The sequence below is a fragment of the Pseudophryne corroboree genome, chromosome 8 (genome assembly GCF_028390025.1).
Source record: "Pseudophryne corroboree isolate aPseCor3 chromosome 8, aPseCor3.hap2, whole genome shotgun sequence".
NCBI classification, from domain to species: Eukaryota; Metazoa; Chordata; class Amphibia; order Anura; family Myobatrachidae; genus Pseudophryne; species Pseudophryne corroboree.
This window is the reverse complement of record NC_086451.1, coordinates 427206418-427232368: the sequence shown is the minus strand read 5'-3', so window position 1 is coordinate 427232368 and position 25951 is coordinate 427206418. Positions and strand designations below refer to the sequence as shown.

The 25951-nt window shown below is 49.4% G+C and overlaps 1 protein-coding gene across 1 annotated transcript in view; it reads left to right on the top strand.

The window, feature by feature from the left end:
- Window positions 1–25951, top strand: part of WDR62 (WD repeat domain 62) — a 313350-nt gene that overhangs the window by 23600 nt on the left and 263799 nt on the right. The window contains exons 11-12 of the mRNA XM_063937983.1: window positions 4183–4349; window positions 13496–13587. Of these exons, the coding sequence (XP_063794053.1) occupies window positions 4183–4349; window positions 13496–13587 (259 nt within the window). The remainder of the gene's footprint in view (window positions 1–4182; window positions 4350–13495; window positions 13588–25951) is intronic.

Genomic DNA, 25951 nt, shown 5'->3' with positions numbered 1-25951 from the left:
GGCACATGGAAGTTTTGCCTTATAAGGGTGAGGAGTTATTCGGGGATGGTCTCTCGGACCTAGTTTCCACAGCGACAGCTGGGAAGTCAGCATTTTTACCCCAGGTTCCCTCACAGCCTAAAAAAGCGCCGTTTTATCAGGTACAGTCCTTTCGGACCCAGAGAAACAGGCGAGGAAAAGGCGGGTCCTTTCTGTCCAGAGGTAGGGGAAAAAGGCTGCAACAAACAGCAGGTTCCCAGGAGCAAAAGTCCTCCCCCGCTTCTTCCAAGTCCACCGCATGACGGTGGGGCTTCACAGGCGGAGTCAGCTACGGTGGGGGGCCGCCTCAAAAATTTCAGCGATCAGTGGGCTTGCTCACAGGTGGATCCCTGGATCTTGCAAGTAGTATCTCAGGGGTACAAGCTGGAATTCGAGGCGTCACCCCCCCGCCGTTTCCTCAAATCTGCCTTGCCGACAACTCCCTCAGGCAGGGAGGCTGTGCTAGAGGCAATTCACAAGCTGTATTCTCAGCAGGTGATAGTCAAGGTGCCCCTACTTCAACAAGGATGGGGTTACTATTCCACACTGTTTGTGGTACCGAAACCGGACGGTTCGGTGAGACCCATTTTAAATTTGAAATCCTTGAACACATACATAAAAAAGTTCAAGTTCAAGATGGAATCGCTCAGGGCGGTTATTGCAAGCCTGGACGAGGGGGATTACATGGTATCCCTGGACATCAAGGATGCTTACCTGCATGTCCCCATTTATCATCCTCACCAGGAGTACCTCAGATTTGCGGTACAAAATTGCCATTACCAATTCCAGACGCTGCCGTTTGGACTGTCCACGGCACCGAGGGTGTTTACCAAGGTAATGGCGGAAATGATGATACTCCTTCGAAAAAAGGGAGTTTTAATTATCCCGTACTTGGACGATCTCCTAATAAAGGCGAGATCCAGGGAGCAGTTGTTGGTAGGAGTAGCACTATCTCAGGAGGTGCTACACCAGCACGGTTGGATTCTGAATATTCCAAAGTCACAGCTGGTTCCGACGACACGTCTACTGTTCCTGGGAATGATTCTGGACACAGTCCAGAAAAAAGTGTTTCTCCCGGAGGAGAAAGCCAAGGAGCTGTCATCTCTAGTCAGAGACCTCCTGAAACCAAAACAGGTGTCGGTGCATCACTGCACGCGAGTCCTGGGAAAGATGGTGGCTTCTTACGAAGCAATTCCTTTCGGCAGGTTCCATGCCAGAATCTTTCAGTGGGACCTGTTGGACCAATGGTCCGGATCGCATCTTCAGATGCATCGGCTAATAACCCTGTCTCCAAGAACCAGGGTGTCTCTGCTGTGGTGGCTGCAGAGTGCTCATCTTCTAGAGGGCCGCAGATTCGGCATACAGGACTGGGTCCTGGTGACCACGGATGCCAGCCTTCGAGGCTGGGGGGCAGTCACTCAGGGAAGAAACTTCCAAGGACTATGGTCGAGTCACGAGACTTCCCTACACATAAATATTCTAGAACTAAGGGCCATTTACAATGCCCTAAGTCAGGCAAAACCCTTGCTTCTACACCAGCCGGTACTGATCCAGTCAGACAACATCACGGCGGTCGCCCATGTAAACCGACAGGGCGGCACAAGAAGCAGGACGGCAATGGCAGAAGCCACAAGGTTTCTCCGATGGGCGGAAAATCACGTGTTAGCACTGTCAGCAGTGTTCATTCCGGGAGTGGACAACTGGGAAGCAGACTTCCTCAGCAGGCAGGACCTCCACCCGGGAGAGTGGGGACTTCATCCAGAAGTCTTCACACTGATTGTAAATCGTTGGGAACGGCCACAGGTGGACATGATGGCGTCCCGCCTAAACAAAAAACTGGAGAGATATTGCGCCAGGTCAAGGGACCCTCAGGCGATAGCGGTGGACGCTCTAGTGACACTGTGGGTGTACCAGTCAGTTTGTGTTCCCTCCTCTGCCTCTCATACCAAAGGTACTGAGAATAATAAGAAAACGAGGAGTAAGAACAATACTCGTGGTTCCGGATTGGCCAAGAAGAGCTTGGTACCCGGAACTTCAAGAGATGATCTCAGAGGACCCATGGCCTCTGCCGCTCAGACAGGACCTGCTGCAGCAGGGGCCCTGTCTGTTCCAAGACTTACCGCGGCTGCGTTTGAAGGCATGGCGGTTGAACGCCGGATCCTAAAGGAAAAGGGCATTCCGGAGGATGTCATTCCTACGCTGATTAAAGCCAGGAAAGATGTAAAGGTAAAACATTATCACCGCATATGGCGGAAATATGTTGCTTGGTGTGAGGCCAATAAGGCCCCAACAGAGGAATTTCAGCTGGGTCGATTTCTGCACTTCCTACAGGCAGGAGTGACTATGGGCCTAAAATTAGGCTCCATTAAGGTACAGATATCGGCTCTGTCGATTTTCTTCCAAAAAGAACTAGCTTCACTACCTGAAGTTCAGACATTTGTAAAAGGAGTGCTGCATATTCAGCCCCCCTTTGTGCCTCCAGTGGCACCCTGGGATCTCAACGTGGTGTTGAATTTCCTAAAATCACATTGGTTTGAGCCACTAAAGACCGTGGATCTAAAATATCTCATGTGGAAAGTGGTCATGTTATTGGCCTTGGCTTCGGCCAGGCGTGTATCAGAATTGGCGGCTTTGTCATTTAAAAGCCCTTATCTGATTTTCCATATGGATAGGGCAGAATTGAGGACTCGTCCCCAGTTTCTCCCTAAGGTGGTATCTGCTTTTCACTTGAACCAACCTATTGTAGTGCCTGCGGTTACTAGCGACTTGGAGGATTCCAAGTTACTGGACGTTGTCAGGGCCTTGAAAATTTGTTTCCAGGACGGCTGGAGTCAGGAAAACTGACTCGCTATTTATCCTGTATGCACCCAACAAACTGGGTGCTCCTGCTTCTAAGCAGACTATTGCTCGCTGGATTTGTAGCACAATTCAGCTGGCGCATTCTGCGGCTGGACTGCCGCATCCTAAATCAGTAAAAGCCCATTCTACAAGGAAGGTGGGCTCATCTTGGGCGGCTGCCCGAGAGGTCTCGGCTTTACAACTTTGCCGAGCTGCTACTTGGTCAGGGGCAAACACGATTGCAAAATTCTACAAATTTGATACCCTGGCTGAGGAGGACCTTGAGTTCTCTCATTCGGTGCTGCAGAGTTATCCGCACTCTCCCGCCCGTTTGGGAGCTTTGGTATAATCCCCATGGTCCTTACGGAGTTCCCAGCATCCACTAGGACGTCAGAGAAAATAAGAATTTACTCACCGGTAATTCTATTTCTCGTAGTCCGTAGTGGATGCTGGGCGCCCGTCCCAAGTGCGGATTGTCTGCAATACTTGTACGTAGTTATTGTTCACTAAAGGGTTATTGTTATGAGCCATCTGTTGAGAGGCTCAGTTAAATTTCATACTGTTAACTGGATATGGTATCACGAGTTATACGGTGTGATTGGTGTGGCTGGTATGAGTCTTACCCGGGATTCAAAATCCTTCCTTATTGTGTCAGCTCTTCCGGGCACAGTATCCTAACTGAGGCTTGGAGGAGGGTCATAGTGGGAGGAGCCAGTGCACACCAGGTAGTCTAAAAGCTTTCTTTTAGTTGTGCCCAGACTCCTGTGGAGCCGCTATTCCCCATGGTCCTTACGGAGTTCCCAGCATCCACTACGGACTACGAGAAATAAAATTACCGGTGAGTAAATTCTTATTTTCTCGTAGTCCATAAGGGATACTGGGCGCCCGCCTCAGTGCGTGGCCTTTTCTGCAGGTTTTTCTACTACAAAGGTTTACCTGTTCAGCTGTTGCTGTTTTGTTACCAGCCGTTGCTGGTCGGTTTATTTTGTGGTGTGTGAATCTCACCACTCGTTATTGTTAGGTTCCTTCTCTCAAGTACGTCCATTCTCCTTCGGGCACAGTTTTACCTAGACTGGCTGCAGGAGGGGGGCATAGAGTGATGGAGCCAGCACACCCAGTGGAAAAAGTGTAAAGTGTATCGGCTGCTTTGGACCCCATCTATATCCCATCGTACTAAGTGATCCCCAGTATCCCTTATGGACTACGAGAAAAGGATTTACCAGTAGGTACTAAAATCCTATTATCTCTAGAGAGCGAGAATAGATATAATAAAATATCTTGTGCTGTTCTACTTTTGATTTGTTTTTGTTTGTTTTTTCCCTCAAGGAATTGCATAAAGTGATTTATGTCAATGACAATATGCTATACCTAAAGGACACCTCTGGCACAGTTGAAAAGCCTGAGCCCAAAGACTCAAAAAGTGGAGTACGTGTGGTGAAAATTCGACATGATGGGCGTCACATAGCCTCCGGAGACCGAACAGGAAACATACGGTAGGTTTATATACAGTGTAATGGAATATTCTCTTGTACATATGAAGAGGCCAGTGTAGGTCTTAAAATGTGTTTTCTCTAGCATCCATAAGGGATATTGGGGACAGAATTAGTACGATGGGGTATAGATTGGTCCAAAGGAGCCAGTGCACTTTAAATTTCTTCAACTCTGTGTGCTGTCTCCTCCCCTCTATGCCCCCTCCTACAGCCTTTAGAAAAAAGTGCCCTCAGGAGAGGATGCACACTCTGCAGCTCCAGAGTATTTTTTTTCTTCAATTTCATTTCAAACTTTGGTTTGTTTTGGTATGCCGTTTGGGCAACAGTATACCTGCGCCATGGGAGTTAGGGGGGAAAACGGTCACCGGCCTCGTGAGGTGCTGAGCCGCTTCTCCGCTGAGGGGCTGTTTGTTCAGCGGGGCACTGCGCCTTAGCTGTCGCAGCTGCAGCTTGCCGCACACCTCTAACAGAGCCTGGAGGTGATCGCCGTGGTGAGTACAAACCGGGGGGCCCCCAGTTCATTGTGCAGCAGATGCGTGGGTGAGGCGTACGGTTCCCTCCTGGGGGTCCCGCGGGGGGCCCCTGCGTGAGACTGGCGGGAGGTATGTTGTACCAAGCATTTATGTGAGGCTACACAGCCTGTGGAGACATTGCCAGTATAAAAATCTTACAGTAGCTCCGGCGCCGGGGGTGGAGCTACAGCAGAGTGGGCTCAGCTGCATTTTGGCATCTTCCTCTGCATAAGCGAGCAGCAGCCTCATACAGCTCCTCAAAACAGTCGCCTGAACGCTGGTACCGGGTGTATAGGAGGAGAGCCGTTATTATTGCACAGTTTACAAATTATCTGTACAGCGGTATCACTGTTTTATTATACTACATAAAACGCTGACAGTCTCACTGAGGCTGTGCAGTTTTGGGTGTGCTGGGGTCCTCTCTTCTGTGTCTCCTCCCACATGCAATAGGGCAGGCTTGTATTGTATTCAGTCTGTATTGTATGTGTATATTGTCTGTATTTCATTATGGTGAAACAGAAGTTATGCAGTGTATGTAATGCCAGATTCTCCCCTATTTCATCTGGCTCCATATCATGTGAGCAGTGTAGTCAGTCATCACAAAATGCTGATAACAACATGAGGGAGAGTCCAGAGCTTTTCTGGCTGATGGCTATAAAACTGTGATGTAGGATATGTCATCTCAGCTCACTGCCAATGCAAATAATACACAAGAACTGCAACAAGCAGTGGCTAGCCTAACTGCCAAGGCTGATCATCCCCCGCTGTCTACAGGTGCACAAAAATGTGCTTTACCTGCAATCCTATCAGATTCTGATGATGATGTACAGGTGGATGGGGATGATGGGGACCCCATTAGTGGGGATTCCACCTCCTACACAGGGTATAGAACCCCTTATATTAGCTATACGGGATGTGTTAAAGCTCCCCCTGGAGGACGCTAATAATCAGCAGTCATTTTTCCTCCCACAGGACAAACTCAGTCACCTTTCCTGATTAAAAAGAATTGGATGAATTATTTAAATTAGTCTGGAAAAATCCATATAAAAAATATCAGGTGTCCAAAATGTTTTTAAATACTTTCCCATTTGCCCCTGAAGGCAGGAAATTCTGGGAAGAATCTCCAGCAGTAGACGTCTCTGTCTCTCGCCTTTCTAAAAAGGTGGTGCTACCTGCTCCGGGCTCTTTTATGGTAAAGGACCCGGGGGATAGGAAAATAGAGACCACGCTAAAATCTATATACACTGCTGCAGGTGTAGCTCAAAGGCCGGTCATTGGTTGCTTGATGACACATGCCATTCATACATGGGCTACTCAGATTCAGGAGGGTCTTTTGGGTGATATGACCTTGGTTACTACTATAACTTTCCTGAAACACATTCAGGACACGGCAAGAGTCCTCTGTGACTCCCTTAAAGAGATTGCCAATATAAATGCTAGAACCACTGCTATGGCTGTGTCTGCACGCAGAGCCATATGGTTGCGTCAATGGATTGCAGACGCTGATTCCAAACGTAATGTGGAATGGCTCTTCGTAGGTGAATTTGACGCATGGATCTCCAAAGCTACTGCTGGGAAATCCACGTTTCTCCCTTCAGGGGTTCCGCCTGCTAGGCGTACCTACCCGGGACCATCTACTCAATCCTTTTGGTCCTCCAGATTTCGATCTAGGGCCCGGGGTGCCTCCAGTGCAGCTAGAGGCTCCAGAGGTAAGCCTAAGAAACCAGCCATTGCCGGCTCTCAGGAACAGAGCACCAGTTCAGCTTCCACAAAGACTTCGGCATGACTGTGCCCACCCACCCCGAGAGGATCTCGTGGTGGAAGCTCTGTTACGTCACTACAGCCACATCTGGGCAGGTTCCTGCCAAGATGCCTGTGTAAGGGACCTTATCTCTCAGGGTTACAAGCTGGAGTTCGACGGTGCTCCTTCCCAACGATTTTTCAAATCAGGCTTGGCAGTTTTGGGAAATATGCGTGTTACGCGACTACTGGCCATCGACTAGTTGGTCCAGTCCCAGGTCATTGTTCCAGTACCCCTGCTACAGCGAGGACAAGGTTACTACTCCAGTCTGTTTGTAGTGCCAAAATCAGACGGCTCTGAGACCCATATTGAATCTGAAGTCCTTGAATCCTTACCTGAAAGTTTTCACATTAAAGATGGAATATTTGAGAGCGGTGATCGCGGGCCTGGATTCCTCGTGTCCCTGGATATCAAGGACGCCTACCTCCATATCCCGATTTGGCATCCTCATCATGCCTATCTACGGTTCGCCCTACTGAACGATCACTACCAGTTTCAGGCGTTGCCCTTTGGCCTGTCTACAGCTCCAAGGGTGTTCACAAAGGTGATGGCGGAAATGATATTCAAGCTCAGAGTCCAGGGGATCAGCATTGTCCCTTACCTGGATGATCTACTGATAAAAGCAAGTTCCAGGGAGCTTCTACTGCTCCATATAGATCACACTATCCAACGTCTGTCTCACCACGGGTGGATCCTCAATCTACAGAAGTCTCAACTGAAACCGTCTCAAAGGGTCCTGTTTCTGGGTATGATACTGGATACTGTAGCTCAGAGAGTGTTCCTCCCAGAGGACACAGTGAGAACACTTCAAGAGATGGTTCGCATGGTTCTCCGACCCGCTCGAGTTTCCATTCATCTTTGCATGACATTGTTGGGGAAAATGGTGGCCTCATACAAGGCGATACAGTTCGGCAGGTTCCATGCCAGACCCTTCCAATTGGACATCCTGAACAAGTGGTCCGGTTCATATCTTCAGATGCACCGAATGAGTTAGCTGTCACCCCAGGTCAGGATTTAATTCCTGTGGTGGTTACAGCCTTCCAACTTGCGGGAAGGTCGACGTTTCAGGATTCAGGATTGGTTCCTCCTAACGATGGATATGTGCCTTAGCAGATGGGCAGCTGTCATCCAGGAGGCGCAGTTCCAGGGCAGGTGGTCTGCCCAAGAGGCCCTACTTCCGATCAACATACTGGGACTATCTACAATGCTCTGATTCCGGCCTCCCCTCTGCTCCGGGATCTAGCAATCCAGGTTCAGTCGGACAACGCCACGGCTGTGGCGTACATCAAGTCGACAAGGAGGGACAAAAAGCAGGGCCTGCATGCGAGAAGTGTAAAAAATACTTCTCTGGGCGGAAAGATATGCAAGAACACTGTCCGCAATTTTCATTCCAGGAGTGGACAACTGGGAAGCAGACTTCCTGAGTCGCCACAACCTCCACACGGTGGAGTGGGGATTACATCCTCGGGTGTTTCATCAGATTGTCGACAGATGGGGTTACACGCAGATCGACATGATAGCATCTCGCCTCAACAAGAAGCTTCGCTGCTACTGCTTGCGAACCAGGGACCCTCCGGTGAATGCAGTGGATGCGCTGATGTTGCGTTGGCTTTACCGGCTGGTCTACCTATTTCCTCCGATTCCTTTGATCCCAGGGATGCTCCAACGGATCAGACATCAGAGTCCAAGCAATCCTGATTGCGCTAGATTGGCCCCGAAGGGCGTGGTTCGCAACTCTTCTGGACATGTCCATGGAAGACACTTGGCCTCTGCCGCTAAAAAAGGATCTTCCCAAGCAAGGACCATTCGTCTACCCGGACTTACGGCGGCTTTGTTTGACAGCATGGAAGTTGAGCGGAATATTTTAGCTCACAAAGGGTTCTCCAAAAAGGTCATTGCCACTATGGTGCAAGCAAGAAAACCTGTGACGTCAAAACATTATCATCATACTGTATCTGGAGGAGATATGTCTCTTGGTGCGAGGAACGCACGTATCCGCCTGTGGAGTTTCACTTGGGACGTTTCCTAAATTTCCTGCAGGCTGGTGTGGATAAAGGCTTACGTCTGGTTCCGTTAAGGTCCAGATTTCAGAGCTCTCCATTTTCTTTCAGAAGAAATTGGCTGTGTTGCCAGAAGTTCACATACAACATCCCTTTGTACCGCCTACGGCACCCTTGGCTTTGGATGTAGTGTTGAAATTTCTACAGTCCTCCTGGTTTGAGCCCCTGATGATGGTAGAAGACCATTACCTCACATGGAAGACAGTGATGTTGTTGGCCCTGGCGTCTGCTAGACGCGTCTTAGAATTTGGGGCCTTATCGTGTAAACGTCCATACTTGGTCTTTTACGAGGACAGAGCGGAGTTCCGGACTAGACAGCAGTTCCTGCCGAAGGTTGTCTTCGCGTTCCACCTGAATCAACCTATTGTGGTTCCATCCTGTTCTGATGCTTCGGCTTCTCCGGAGTCTGGATGCTGTACGAGCCTTGAAGATCTATGACAGGCGCACAGCTCGGATCAAAAAGACGGATTCTTTATTCGTGCTTTATGATGCACAGAAAAAGGGTTGTCTTGCTTCAAAGCAGTCCATTGCTCGTTTGATTAGGCTTACTATCCAACAGGCCTGTGTTTCGGCAGCCTTACCTGTTCCTCAGTCTCTGAAGGCCCACTCTACAAGGTCAGTGGGCTCTACCTGGGTGGCTGCCCGTGGAGTCTCGACCTTGCAACTATGCCGAGCGGCTACCTGGTGTAGGGGAAGAACATTTTTTTTTTTTTTTTTTTTTTTTTGTGTGAAATTCTTCAAATATGATACCCTGGCCAAAGAGCATACCCAGTTTGGGCAGGCGGTGCTACAGCAGTCTCCGCACATTCCCACCCGTTCCAGAAGCTTTTGGGACATCCCCATCATACTAATTCTGTCCCCAATATCCCTTATGGATGCTAGAGAAAAAAGGATTTTAAATACCTATCGGCAAATCCTTTTCTCGTAGTCCATAAGAGATATTGGGCGCCCGCCTCTGTGCGGTGACTTCTGCAGGTTCTCTGTTCTGTGTTTCCTGTTCAGCTGTTGCTGTTTTACTGTTGCTGGCCAGGTTATGTTATGGTGTGCTGGTGTGAAAATCTCACCAAACTTCTCGTCATGTTTCCTTTTGTCCGGTATGTCCTTTTCTCCTTCGGGCACTGTTTACCTATAACTGCCTGTAGGAGGGAGCATAGAGGGGAGGAGCCAGCACACCCAGTTGAAGAAATTTAAAGTTCACTGGCTCCTTTGGACCAGTCTATACCCCATCGTACTAATTGTGTTCCCAATATCCCCTATGGACTACGAGAAAAGATTTACCGGTAGGTATTTAAAATCATATTTCTCTGTCATCCATCTGGGGGTTGCTGCGCCGTTACCTGTGGGTTAGAGGTGTGTGGTAGTGGAGTTTGGCACAGAATCTATCAAACAAACTGCCTCCTCCCCCCTCTAACCCCTCCCATCTCCTTCCTGCCCAGCCATCAATTCAGTTTTAGTTTTGTGCCTGTGGAGTACAGATACAGTGTTTCTTTCTCCTTAGATTTTTTTTTTTTCTTCTTAAATTTTGTTCTCAAAAGTACCTAGTCCCTGGTGCTACTGGAATGGGTTTAGTGTTCCCACTCTGAGCTGCCGCTGGAGGTCACCACACTTTGGTCACTGGGGCCCCATTCTTCTCTTCGGGATGCTGGATGCGGCAGGGATAAGGTACAGGACAGCCACAATCTGTCACTGACAGTATTGGGCTGTCCCCTCTATTGTTATTTTGCTTGTTTGTGTGATCGACCCCCCCCCTCCTACTCCCTCCTCCCCCCCCCCCCTCCCCTGCCAGCCTCACCACAGTGAGGGTGAGCGGTGGTGTTGTGGGGACACAATTGCTGCAGTTACTGAGCGGGGTCCGGGAGAGTGATATGCACTCCCTGGGACCAACACGCGTTGTAGTTTCTGACCGCGACAGCCGCTGTATGTAGCTGCGCGCGGCAGGCCTGAACTTCCGGTTTCGGTAATCTCCCAGGGAGCAGCCACGGCGGTTACGTCATTCTTGCAGGGACGGTTTCCCGCCCTGCTCTGCAGCTTCCTGAGGGCTCCGGGGCGCCATCTTCTCCGGCTGCAGACTGGGGGACGCTGTGCTACTCAAGCACACACAGATACCGCTATTTTCTGGGGGAAGTTTTCATTAGAAACGCACAACTAACTGCAAGTATATTGTGGACTAGCCCTGGTGGGGGGATAGCAGTCAGCCTTCTTGGGGTCACTAGAATCGGGGGATAACTGCTGGGTCACCTTTATAGGGGATTTATAGTGCATTTTTAGTGCTCTTAAATATTGAAAATAAATAAAAATAGAATAAAGTATGGCCAGTAAACCGGACAAAGCTACAAAGGGCAAAACGGCCTCAGTAGTTTATTTTTCCTGTTCACAGTGTGGCTCAAAGCTGGCTAAGTGTAGTGCTGACGCGGGTACCCTCTGTACTTCGTGCTCTGGTGCATCAGTGGCGGATCAGCAGGGAGGTTCCACAGATCAGTCTATGCCCCCATGGGCCAAGAACATGGTGGATGCCATTTCGGATTTGCGTTAGTCTAGATCGGAGGCTGAATCTGCTCAAACTCAGGTGGAGCCTCTGTGGGCCCAGAATATGGGCAAGTGTCCTACTGATTTAACTAATTCTTTAAATAAGTTTGTAAACTCTGCCAGCAGTTCCACTGCTACTAAACGACCACAACCGTTACCCGCTATAACATTTCCAGGGGAGGAGTTGGATTCTCTGACATCTCCATTGGAGAAGGGGGAGGTAGATCCTGAAGGGGACGAAGTTTCGGCTTGGGAAGACGAGGAGCTATCTATTAGCTCCGGTGTTAGATTGCTGATAGAAGCTATTCGTCAGACTCTTAATATTCAGGACGCGGCAGTGGCGGAGACTTCCTCTGCCTTTTTCAAACGACAGAAAAGACCGGTTACTGCCTTCCCTTCTTACTCTCACTTTGCGGATATTTTAAAAGAACCCTGGCTTAAACCGGATTCTCGTTTCCAGGCTCCTAAGAAATTAAAATTTCTATATCCGTTTACGGAGGAAGATACAAAATTTTGGGAAACAGCCCCAAAGGTAGATGCTCCTATTTCACATTTGGCAAAAGCTACGGTTATTCCTTCTGTGCAGTCCGTGACTTTAAAAGACCCTACATATAGGAAGATAGAAGCAATACTAAAATCTGTTTTCTTTATCAGGTGTCTCTCTACGTCCAATTCTTGCGGGAGCCTTGGTCCTTAAGGCCGTGGATGAATGGCTTGCACAGGTCGTATCTGGAATGCAATCGGACGATCCGTCGGAAGCCATTCAATTAGAAGAACATATTTCGGAGGCTCTTACTTATGTGGGTGAGGCCTTGTTAGCTTATGTTGCGCTACAGTCCCGTGTTTCTGCCTTGACCGTGTCAGCAAGACGGTCTCTTTGGCTTAGGGTTTGGAATGCTGATTCGGACTCAAAGCAGACCTTGACGGCAGTTCCCTTTTGAAGGGGAGTTTCTTTTTGGGTCGGAGTTAAAGAAGATTATTTCAGACACTACAGGAGGAAAGAGCCCCTTTCTTCCATCTGCGCCTCACAAACCGAAACCTACAAGGTTTCGGTCCTTTTGTACGCAGGGCAGAGGTAATTTCCATTCCTTTCGTGCTTTCTCCAGATTTCCACGAAGAGGGTCATTCAGAGGTAGAGGATCTCAGGCTACTCGCAGACCTGCCGACAAGCCTGATGCATGACGTTTCAGGTCTTCCGGAGGGATCGATGAAGGTTGGGACTCGGTTACTTCAGTTCAGGGAAGTGTGGCTCCTGTCGATACCAGATCGGTGGGTAATGGGGGTCATATCCAGAGGATATATGTTGGATCTCGAAGAAACCGTTCCATACCGGCTGTTCCTCACCCCTCTCCCGGACAATCCCTCCAGACGTCAAGCTCTTCTTCAGGCAACAGCAACCCTCTTACAAAATGGAGTAATCTTTCCGGTTCCCTCTCAACAGAGGGGTCGGGGTTTTTACTCGGGTCTTTTTCTCGTGGACAAACCGGACGGTTCGTTTCGACCCATTCTGAATCTGGTACATCTGTTGAGCAGCTGTGCAGGGCGGCGACCTGGTCGTCAGTCCATACTTTCACAAAGTTTTACCGTTTTCATACTTTTGGTTTCGAGACTGCCTCTGTTGGGCGTCGTATTTTACAGACGGCTATGCCGTCAACGTCTCCCTCCTCTCATTAGCTTGCTTTGGGAAATCCCACAAGTAACGGCGCAGCACCCCCCAGATGGATGATAGATAAATAGGGATTTTTGTTTACTTACCGTAAAATCTCTTTCTCTGAGTCCATCTGGGGGACGCTGCGATCCCTCCCGTAGGTTTGTCTGTTTTTTTTTTTTTTTTTTTTTTTTTTTTGTTCTGGTCTATCTCCTTTGGCTTGGCTAAACGTTAACTGAATTGATGGCTGGCCAGGAAGGAGATTGGAGGGGTTAGAAGGGGGAGGAGGCAGTTTGTTTGATAGATTCTGTGCCAAACTCCACTACCACACACCTCTAACCCACAAGTAACGGCGCAGCGTCCCCCAGATGGACTCGGAGAAAGAGATTTTACGGTAAGTAAACAAAAATCCCTATTTTTAAGTCTTATTTATTTAGATCTGTACATCATTTTATTATTTATGTGCTTACATGAAGGAAATAAATGATCCAGGTCCGTCCTCATCTAGTACCTAGTGGCAGTTTATGGAGCAGTGCTAAGCCATATTTCTCTTTGTGTGAAAGGATGCTTTCGCTTCTAATGACTCATTTTGTTCCTTCTAGAATATATGATCTGGAGAGTTTTGAGGAGCTGCTGACCATAGAAGCACATGACGGCGAGGTTTTGTGTCTTGAATACTCCAGACCTTTGACTGGTATGTTTTGGCCAGAGCGGTCATATTAGGGCATGCAGTATGTTCTCAAACTCAGGGGGTCATTCAGACCTGATAGCTGGGCTTCTAATTTTGCTGTCCTGCGTTCAGATAGATGCCGCCTCCAGGGAGAGCGTAAATTCGCCGTGCAAGTGTGCGATCGCATGTGTAAGCCGAGCTGCTAAAATCCACTATGTGCAGTCTCTGTGCAGCTCGGGACTTACTCCTCCAGTGCGATGAGAATAGGTGATCTTCAGTTTGCCGGCTGTCGGTGTCTTGGCGCACAGTATACCAGCGCCGGAATCCAGACAGCCGGCATACCGACACCGTTTCTCCCTGTTGGTGGTCCACAACCCTCCTGGAGGGAGAATAGATAGTGTGGGGCTCATTTGCGCTCGCCACGCTGTTGGTATGCAGGCGGTCGGGATTCCGGCGCAGGTATGCTGTGAGCCGGGACCCCAACAGCCGGCATACCATACTACACCCATGAGAACTGGCTGATCGAGGCCGGAGCTGACGTCACACACCTTCCCTGAAAACGCTTGGGCACGCCTGCATTTTCCCTGACACTCCCAGTAAACGGTCAGTTACCACCCACAAACGGCTTCCTCCTGTCTTTCACCTTGCGAAAGCCCGTACGATCTGGTTTTTCGCATTATCCCGTCGCTGACCGTCGATGCCCGTTGTTGTCCGACGTGCGTGCGCATTGCGGTGCATGCGCAGTTAGTACCTGACCACCTGCTATGTGAAAACACACCGCAGCGATCTGATCTGAATGACCCCCATAGTCCTCAGGACCGCACACAGTCCATGTTTCTCTAGCATCTATAAGGGATATTGGGGGGAACTAGTACGAATGGGTGTAGATAGGGTCCAAAGGAGCCGATGCACTTAAATTTCTTCAGCTGGGTGTGCTGGCTCCTCCCCTCTATGCCCCCTCCCACAGGCAGACACTCTATGCCCCATCCTTGAAGACACTGTTATTGGGCAGCCGCTCCACTAGCCGCCGGGACACTGGGCACAGGTGGGGGTTTTTCCTCTCTTAAAAACACCATTTTTAATAGCCCGCAGCGCCCCGTGAGGAAGCCAGCAGGGGGGCGAAGGCCTAACCTGTAGCCCCTCCCCCAGCCCCAGGGCGCTATTTCAGTGAATGTTCCCGCCCTGGAGCTGCATATCTCTCACTCCCTGTCAGCATGCCATCACAATGGAGCTGTGCTGTTCCTGGGACTGCTGGGGCAAATCCTCCTCTGTAAAGCCGCCTGCTCGCCAGCGCTGTGCATTTCTCTATCGTCCTAGTGGATGCTGGGGTTCCTGAAAGGACCATGGGGAATAGCGGCTCCGCAGGAGACAGGGCACAAAAAGTAAAGCTTTCCGATCAGGTGGTGTGCACTGGCTCCTCCCCCTATGACCCTCCTCCAAGCCTCAGTTAGATTTTTGTGCCCGGCCGAGAAGGGTGCAATCTAGGTGGCTCTCCTAAAGAGCTGCTTAGAGAAAGTTTAGCTTAGGTTTTTTATTTTACAGTGAGTCCTGCTGGCAACAGGATCACTGCAACGAGGGACTTAGGGGAGAAGAAGTGAACTCACCTGCGTGCAGGATGGATTGGCTTCTTGGCTACTGGACATCAGCTCCAGAGGGACGATCACAGGTACAGCCTGGATGGTCACCGGAGCCTCGCCGCCGGCCCCCTTGCAGATGCTGAAACATGAAGAGGTCCAGAATCGGCGGCAGAAGACTCCTCAGTCTTCTAAAGGTAGCGCACAGCACTGCAGCTGTGCGCCATTTTCCTCTCAGCACACTTCACACGGCAGTCACTGAGGGTGCAGGGCGCTGGGAGGGGAGCGCCCTGGGAGGCAAATGAAAACCTATTTGGTTAAAAAATGCCTCACATATAGCCTCCGGGGGCTATATGGAGATATTTAACCCCTGCCAGAATACACTAAAGAGCGGGAGACGAGCCCGCCGGAAAAGGGGCGGGGCCTATCTCCTCAGCACACAGCGCCATTTTCCTTACACAGCTCCGCTGGTCAGGACGGCTCCCAGGTCTCTCCCCTGCACTGCACTACAGAAACAGGGTAAAACAAGAGAGGGGGGCAAAATAGTGGCAAAAAAAAAAAAATTATATTATAAAAGCAGCTATACAGGGAGCACTTATTATAAGGCTATCCCTGTCATATATAGCGCGTTTGGTGTGTGCTGGCAAACTCTCCCTCTGTCTCCCCAAAGGGCTAGTGGGGTCCTGTCTTCGTTAAGAGCATTCCCTGTGTGTCTGCTGTGTGTCGGTACGTGTGTGTCGACATGTATGAGGACGATATTGGTGTGGAGGCGGAGCAATTGCCAAATATGGGGATGTCACCTCCTAGGGGGTCGACACCAGAATGGATGCCTTTATTTATGGAATTACGGGATAGTGTCAACACGCTAAAGCAGTCGTTTGACGACATGAGACGGCCGGACAATCAGTTAGTGCCTGTCCAGGCGCCTCAAACACCGTCAGGGGCTGTAAAACGCCCTTTGCCTCAGTCGGTCGACACAGACCCAGACTCAGGCACTGATTCCAGTGGCGACGGTGACGAATCAACCGTATTTTCCAGTAGGGCCACACGTTATATGATTTTGGCAATGAAGGAGGCGTTACATTTAGCTGATACTACAGGTACCACTAAACAGGGTATTATGTGGGGTGTGAAAAAACTACCTATAGTTTTTCCTGAATCAGAAGAACTAAATGATGTATGTGATGAAGCGTGGGTTGCCCCCGATAAAGATGCTAATTTCAAAGAAGTTATTAGCTTTATACCCTTTCCCGCCAAAGGTTAGGGCGCGCTGGGAAACACCTCCTAGGGTGGACAAGGCGCTCACACGCTTATCTAAACAAGTGGCGTTACCCTCTCCTGAGACGGCCGCACTTAAAGATCCAGCAGATAGGAGGATGGAAAATATCCAAAAAAGTATATACACACATACAGGTGTTATACTACGACCAGCTATAGCGACAGCCTGGATGTGCAGTGCTGGAGTAGCTTGGTCAGAGTCCCTGATTGAAAATATTGATACCCTGGATAGGGACAATGTTTTACTGTCTTTAGAGCAAATAAAGGATGCATTTCTTTATATGCGTGATGCACAGAGGGATATCTGCACACTGGCATCACGGGTAAGTGCTATGTCCTTTTCGGCCAGAAGAAGTTTATGGACGCGACAGTGGTCAGGCGATGCGGACTCAAAACGGCATATGGAAGTTTTGCCGTATAAAGGGGAGGAGTTATTTGGAGTCGGTCTATCAGATTTGGTGGCCACGGCTACAGCCGGGAAATCCACCTTTTTACCTCAAGCTACTCCCCAACAGAAAAAGACACCGACTTTTCAACCGCAGCCCTTTCGTTCCTTTAAAAACAAGAGAGCAAAGGGATATTCATATCTGCCACGAGGCAGAGGAAGGGGGAAGAGACAGCAACAGGCAGCTCCTTCCCAGGAACAGAAGCCCTCCCCCGCTTCTACAAAAGCCTCAGCATGACGCTGGGGCTTCTCAAGCGGACTCGGGGGCGGTGGGCGGTCGTCTCAAGAATTTCAGCGCGCAGTGGGCTCACTCGCAGGTAGATCCCTGGATCCTGCAGATAATATCTCAGGGGTACAGGTTGGAACTAGAGACAGATCCGCCTCGCCGTTTCCTGAAGTCTGCTTTACCAACGTCCCCCTCCGAAAGGGAGACGGTTTTGGAAGCCATTCACAAGCTGTACTCTCAGCAGGTGATAGTCAAGGTACCTCTTCTACAACAGGGAAAGGGGTATTATTCCACTCTATTTGTGGTACCGAAGCCGGACGGCTCGGTAAGACCTATTCTAAATCTGAAGTCCTTGAACCTGTACATAAAGAAGTTCAAGTTCAAAATGGAGTCACTCAGAGCAGTGATAGCGAACCTGGAAGAAGGGGACTTTATGGTGTCCTTGGACATCAAGGATGCGTACCTCCACGTTCCAATTTACCCCTCACACCAGGGGTACCTCAGGTTCGTTGTACAAAACTGTCACTATCAGTTTCAGACGCTGCCGTTCGGATTGTCCACGGCACCTCGGGTCTTTACAAAGGTAATGGCCGAGATGATGATTCTTCTTCGAAGAAAAGGCGTATTAATTATCCCATACTTGGACGATCTCCTAATAAGAGCAAGGTCCAGAGAACAGCTAGAGAGGGGATTAGCACTGTCTCAAGAAGTGCTAAAACAGCACGGCTGGATTCTGAATATTCCAAAATCCCAGTTAATGCCGACAACTCGTCTGCTGTTCCTAGGGATGATTCTGGACACGGTTCAGAAAAAGGTTTTTCTCCCGGAGGAAAAAGCCAAGGAGTTATCCGAGCTTGTCAGGAACCTCCTAAAACCAGGAAAGGTGTCTGTACATCAATGCACAAGAGTCCTGGGAAAAATGGTGGCTTCTTACGAAGCAATTCCATTTGGCAGATTCCATGCACGAATTTTCCAGAGGGATCTGTTGGACAAATGGTCAGGGTCGCATCTTCAGATGCACCAGCGGATAACCCTGTCTCCAAGGACAAGGGTATCTCTTCTGTGGTGGTTGCAGAGTGCTCATCTATTGGAGGGCCGCAGATTCGGCATACAGGATTGGATCCTGGTGACCACGGACGCCAGCCTGAGAGGCTGGGGAGCAGTCACACAAGGAAGAAACTTCCAGGGAGTGTGGACGAGCCTGGAAACGTCTCTTCACATAAACATTCTGGAACTAAGAGCAATCTACAATGCTCTAAGCCAGGCAGAACCTCTGCTTCAAGGAAAACCGGTGTTGATCCAGTCGGACAACATCACGGCAGTCGTCCATGTAAACAGACAGGGCGGCACAAGAAGCAGGAGTGCAATGGCAGAAGCTGCAAGGATTCTTCGCTGGGCAGAGAATCATGTGATAGCACTGTCAGCAGTGTTCATCCCGGGAGTGGACAACTGGGAAGCAGACTTCCTCAGCAGACACGACCTTCACCCGGGAGAGTGGGGACTTCATCCGGAAGTCTTCCACATGCTGGTAACCCGTTGGGAAAGACCAATGGTGGACATGATGGCGTCTCGCCTCAACAAAAAAATGGACAGGTATTGCGCCAGGTCAAGAGATCCGCAGGCAATAGCTGTGGACGCGCTGGTAACGCCTTGGGTGTACCAGTCGGTGTATGTGTTTCCTCCTCTGCCTCTCATACCAAAAGTATTGAGAATTATACGGCAAAGAGGCGTAAGAACGATACTAGTGGTTCCGGATTGGCCAAGAAGGACTTGGTACCCGGAACTTCAAGAGATGATCACGGAAGATCCGTGGCCTCTACCTCTAAGGAGGGACTTGCTTCAGCAGGTTCCCTGTCTGTTTCAAGACTTACCGCGGCTGCGTTTGACGGCATGGCGGTTGAACGCCGGATCCTAAAGGAAAAAGGCATGCCGGAAGAAGTCATTCCTACTTTGATTAAAGCAAGGAAGGAAGTAACCGTGCAACACTATCACCGCATTTGGCGAAGATATGTTGCGTGGTGCGAGGATCGGAGTGCTCCGACGGAGGAATTTCAACTGGGTCGATTCCTACATTTCCTGCAATCAGGATTGTCTATGGGTCTCAAATTGGGATCTATTAAGGTTCAAATTTCGGCCCTGTCGATTTTCTTTCAAAAAGAATTGGCTTCAGTTCCTGAAGTCCAGACTTTTGTTAAGGGAGTGCTGCATATACAGCCTCCTGTGGTGCCTCCAGTGGCACCGTGGGATCTCAATGTGGTTTTGGAATTTCTAAAATCTCATTGGTTTGAACCACTAAAAAAGGTGGATTTAAAATATCTCACATGGAAAGTGACCATGTTACTAGCCCTGGCTTCGGCCAGGAGAGTGTCAGAACTGGCAGCTTTATCTTACAAAAGCCCATATCTGATTTTCCATTCGGACAGGGCAGAACTGCGGACTCGTCCGCATTTTCTCCCTAAGGTGGTGTCAGCATTTCATCTGAACCAGCCTATTGTAGTGCCTGCGGCTACAAGTGACTTGGAGGACTCCAAGTTACTGGACGTTGTCAGAGCATTAAAAATATATATTGCAAGGACAGCTGGAGTCAGAAAATCTGACTCGTGGTTTATATTGTATGCACCCAACAAGATGGGTGCTCCTGCGTCTAAGCAGACGATTGCTCGTTGGATCTGTAGCACAATCCAACTTGCACATTCTGTGGCAGGCCTGCCACAGCCTAAATCTGTAAAGGCCCACTCCACAAGTGACAATGCTAAATTCCTTTGTCGTATAAACAACCCTTTATGAAGCTAAGAACACTGTACGCTGTTTACTTAAGAAGTACCGTACTGGTACGCTAGTTGCGTAACGATCGCTCAGCCGTAGGCGAGACGCTCAGGCGTCACGTTCGCTCACGGCCCAGGGATCACAGGACACGTTATTGGTTATGTCTAGGGGAAAGATTCGCTGTAACGTAGCGTACGCTAGAGACCACGAGGAGGTCACCAGCGATGCAGACGCTCACAACACTATACCTTTATGTTAAACCTTATACCGATGAAACACACAGAATACCTTAATGTGAGTACAGGGTGTAAATGCAACCTTGTGTAACCTGACTAACTACAAAGCTGATTGAGCGTCACCGACGCTCAAGTGAACACTTAACACTATAGTAAATACACTGATACTGGTTTAGGTTTCCAAAGCCTATTAACTGTATTATATCTAATATATTTGTAAAAGGGGATAACAGTACATATGATACGCTACAATATAACAGAGACCTCCTAACCACAGAACTAAACAATAAATACAATAAGACAATACTACGCTGACCTAAATGAAATACAATACAATAATACTATAAGGTATTTAAGAGAAAAGAGGAGAGAGAGTGATAGAGAGAGAGAGAGAGAGAGAGAGAGATTGGCTCGCAGAAAGACAATGATTATGGAGAGAACTTACGCACAAAGGGTATGATCGCCAGCGCCTCGATATCCAGCTCCCGATTATCAGCAGATAACCGTTGATGAGAGAGTGAGAGCTGGATGTGGTCGGCCTGCCTATTTATGCCCCACACACAATGCAATCTCCTAGTCCTACTATCCCATTGTCCATTGGCCGAAGGAATTCGGCCCTGCATCATAACAAAAGGTCATAGGGTGATTCATACAGGTGGGCTGTGACGATTTCCAACAGCTCAGGTGGGTGGGAAACTGGGTTTCCCGCCGCATACCTGAGTATGTGCAAATCATAGAAATGGACATAAACTTCTTATGTCCATAACTATTCGCACGAGCGATTAATACGCTCCAAACCAACACCGGAATATTGCTAATTAAATACTCTTCCGATGGGTACCAAACACTGCAATATGATTCCTGTTAGACCCTTCGTACGATGCAAAGAGGGATTCCTCAGCTCTGGGACATTGTACTTTAACCAAACTTACAGAAACTATCAAAGGGATCATGATCTATAAACTACATTAATTGTGAACATTTGTAACTAATGAGTCGCACGCTACGATCACATAAACTCTACCGTAAATGCGCATACTGCGCGTGCGAGTGCACGCTATTGCGGGTATGCGCTTCCACGGGAGAGCGTACGCATGCGCAGCACGGACCAGTGTGCGGTGCAAATATGGCAACGTGCATTGAGACATTTTTCTGACTTTGACACAAGGAAGGTGGGCTCATCTTGGGCGGCTGCCCGAGGGGTCTCGGCATTACAACTTTGCCGAGCAGCTACGTGGTCAGGGGAGAACACGTTTGTAAAATTTTACAAATTTGATACTCTGGCTAAGGAGGACCTGGAGTTCTCTCATTCGGTGCTGCAGAGTCATCCGCACTCTCCCGCCCGTTTGGGAGCTTTGGTATAATCCCCATGGTCCTTTCAGGAACCCCAGCATCCACTAGGACGTCAGAGAAAATAAGAATTTACTTACCGATAATTCTATTTCTCGGAGTCCGTAGTGGATGCTGGGCGCCCATCCCAAGTGCGGATTATCTGCAATAATTGTACATAGTTATTGTTAACTAATTCGGGTTATTGTTTAGGAAGCCATCTTTCAGAGGCTCCTCTGTTATCATACTGTTAACTGGGTTTGATCACAAGTTGTACGGTGTGATTGGTGTGGCTGGTATGAGTCTTACCCGGGATTCAAAATTCCTCCCTTATTGTGTACGCTCGTCCGGGCACAGTACCTAACTGAGGCTTGGAGGAGGGTCATAGGGGGAGGAGCCAGTGCACACCACCTTATCGGAAAGCTTTACTTTTTGTGCCCTGTCTCCTGCGGAGCCGCTATTCCCCATGGTCCTTTCAGGAACCCCAGCATCCACTACGGACTCCGAGAAATAGAATTATCGGTAAGTAAATTCTTATTTTTACAGGACACTTAAGTATTCTACCTGTCAAGGGACAGTGTAAATTAAGAGAGTGCATACATTCAGGGCTGTGTGGGTACAAACACCCTGTGATATACATGCAGTATCTAATGTGCTTTGTTATAGCTATTGTTAACATATATAGCTATACTGAGTATTGCTTTGTATTGCTAGTCCAGTGCAGTTTTATGGTGCATAATTTCTGTATGGTACGCTTGTGACTATGTGTGTGTGCATGTAGCTGCTGCGTGGCTGCCATGTCGGGTATTTCACTCAGCGTGCTACTCCTATATTCCATAACCTGAGGGGGCTAAGTGTATCAGATTTTCTGTATAATATATGTTTCTCTAACGTCCTAGTGGATGCTGGGGACTCCGTAAGGACCATGGGGAATAGCGGGCTCCGCAGGAGACTGGGCACTCTAAAGAAAGATTTAGTACTACTGGTGTGCACTGGCTCCTCCCTCTATGCCCCTCCTCCAGACCTAAGTTAGAATCTGTGCCCGGACAGAGCTGGGAGCTTTTAGTGAGCTCTCCTGAGCTTGCTAATAAGAAAGTATTTTAGTTAGGTTTTTTTTATTTTCAGAGAGCTTCTGCTGGCAACAGACTCTCTGCTACGTGGGACTGAGGGGAGAGAAGCAAACCTACTAACTGCGGCTAGGTTGCGCTTCTTAGGCTACTGGACACCATTAGCTCCAGAGGGATCGAACACAGGACCTGACCTTGTCGTCCGTTCCCGGAGCCGCGCCGCCGTCCCCCTCGCAGAGCCAGAAGACAGAAGCCGGCAGAAGCGGAGAAGACATCGAAATCGGCGGCAGAAGACTCCTGTCTTCACATGAGGTAGCGCACAGCACTGCAGCTGTGCGCCATTGCGCGCACACTAACCCACACACTCCGGTCACTGTAGGGTGCAGGGCGCAGGGGGGGGGCGCCCTGGGCAGCAATTGATACCTCCTGGCGAAAACTGCATATAGACAGTGGGACACTGTTATATGTATGAGCCCCCGCCATTTATTTTACAGAAAATCGCGAGCCTTCGTCCTCAGCACTCACCAGCGCCATTTTCCTGCCACAGCTCCGCTGAGAGGAAGCTCCCCAGGCTCTCCCCTGCAGAATCACGGTAGAAGGGAGAAAAAGAGAGGGGGGGCACATAAATTTAGTCGCATTAATCATAATACAGCAGCTACTGGGTAAACACTAAAGTACTGTGTAATCTCTGGGTTATATAGCGCTGGGGTGTGTGCTGGCATACTCTCTCTCTCTGTCTCTCCAAAAGGTCTTGTGGGGGTCCTGTCCTCATTTAGAGCTTCCCCTGTGTGTGTGGTGTGTCGGTACGCGTGTCGACATGTTTGACGAAGAGGGCTATGTGGAGGCAGAGCAAGTGCAGTTGACTGACGTGTCGCCGCCGACGGTGCCGACACCTGATTGGATGGATATGTGGAAGGTGTTAAATGATAATGTAAACTCCTTACATAAAAGGTTGGATAAAGCTGATACCTCGGGCCAGTCAGGGTCTCAACCCATGCCTGATCCTACAGCGCAGAGGCCCTCAGGGTCTCAAAAGCGTCCACTATCCAAAATGGTTGACACAGATGTCGACACGGATTCTGACTCCAGTGTCGACGACGATGATGCAAAATTGCAACCGAAAATGACAAAAGCTATACGCTACATGATTATAGCGATGAAGGATGTTTTACACATATCAGAGGTAAACCCTGTCCCTGACAAGAGGATTTATATGTATGGGGAGAAAAAGCAAGAGGTTACTTTTCCCCCTGCACATGAGTTAAATGAGTTATGTGAAAGAGCGTGGGATTCCCCAGATAAGAAAGTCCTGATTTCCAAAAGGTTACTTATGGCGTACTCTTTCCCGCCAGAGGACAGGGTGCGCTGGGAATCCTCCCCTAGGGTAGATAAAGCTCTCATACGCTTATCTAAGAAGGTGGCCCTGCCGTCACAGGATACGGCCACCCTAAAGGATCCTGCAGATAGAAAGCAGGAAAGTATCCTGAAATCTGTTTATACACATTCAGGGACTCTACTGAGGCCGGCAATTGCGTCGGCGTGAATGTGTAGTGCTGTAGCAGCGTGGACAGATAATCTGTCTGAGGAAATGGATACCTTGGACAGGGATACCATTATGCTGACCCTGGGGCATATAAAAGACACTGTCCTATATATGAGGGATGCCCAGAGGGACATTTGCCTACTGGGCTCTAGAATTAATGCAATGTCAATTTCTGCCAGGCGGGTCCTGTGGACTCGGCAGTGGACAGGTGATGCCGACTCCAAAAAAACACATGGAGGTGTTACCTTACAAGGGTGAGGAATTGTTTGGGGACGGTCTCTCGGACCTGGTTTCCACAGCTACTGCTGGGAAGTCAAACTTTTTGCCATATATTCCCTCACAACCTAAGAAAGCACCGTATTACCAAATGCAGTCCTTTCGCGCACAAAGAGGCAAGAAGGTCAGAGGTGCTTCCTTTCTTGCTAGAGGCAGGGGTAGAGGAAAAAAGCTGCACCTTACAGCTAGTTCCCAGGAACAGAAGTCCTCCCCGGCTTCCACTAAATCCACCGCATGACGCTGGGGCTCCACGGGTGGAGCCAGGGGCGGTGGGGGCGCGTCTCCGACATTTCAGCCACCAGTGGGTTCGCTCACAAGTGGATCCCTGGGCTATACAGATTGTGTCTCAGGGATACAAGCTGGAATTCGAGGTGATGCCCCCTCAACGTTACCTAAAATCTGCCCTGCCAGCTTCCCCCATAGAAAGGGAAGTAGTGGTAGCGGCAATTCACAAGCTATTTCTCCAGCAGGTGGTGGTAAAGGTTCCCCTTCTTCAACAGGGAAAGGGATATTATTCCACAATGTTTGTGGTACCGAAACCGGATGGTTCGGTCAGACCTATATTAAATTTAAAGTCCCTGAACATTTATCTGAAAAGATTCAAGTTCAAAATGGAATCGCTCAGAGCGGTCATTGCAAGCCTGGAAGAGGGGGATTTTATGGTGTCTCTGGACATCAAGGATGCTTACTTGCATGTCCCCATTTATCCGCCTCATCAGGAGTACCTCAGATTTGTGGTACAGGACTGTCATTACCAATTCCAGACGTTGCCGTTTGGGCTCTCCACGGCACCGAGAATATTTACCAAGGTAATGGCAGAAATTATGGTGATCCTGAGAAAGCAAGGAGTCACAGTTATCCCATACTTGGACGATCTCCTCATAAAGGCGAGGTCAAGGGAGCAGTTGCAGATCAGCGTAGCGCACTCTCAGGAAGTGTTGCAACAGCATGGCTGGATTCTGAATATCCCAAAGTCGCAGCTGATTCCTACGACGCGTCTGCCCTTTCTGGGCATGATTCTGGACACAGACCAGAAGAAGGTTTTTCTCCCGACGGAGAAGGCTCAAGAGCTTGTGACTCTAGTCAGAGACCTCTTAAAACCGAAACAGGTGTCGGTGCATCACTGCACGCGAGTCCTGGGAAAGATGGTGGCATCGTACGAAGCCATTCCCTTCGGCAGGTTCCATGCGAGGATCTTTCAATGGGATCTGTTGGACAAATGGTCCGGATCGCATCTTCAGATGCAGCGGCTGATCACCCTGTCCCACAGGGCCAGGGTGTCTCTTCTGTGGTGGCTACAGAGTGCTCACCTTCTCGAGGGCCGCAGGTTCGGCATACAGGACTGGGTCCTGGTGACCACGGTTGCGAGCCTCCGAGGGTGGGGGGCAGTCACTCAGGGAAGAAACTTCCAAGGGTTGTGGTCAAGTCAGGAGGCTTGTCTGCACATAAATATCCTGGAACTAAGGGCCATATTCAACGCCCTGAGTCAAGCGGAGCCCCTGCTTCGCAACCAACCGGTGCTGATTCAGTCAGACAACATCACCGCGGTGGCTCATGTAAACCGCCAGGGCGGCACAAGAAGCAGAGTCGCGATGGCGGAAGCCACCAGGATTCTTCGGTGGGCGGAGAATCACGTGCAAGCACTGTC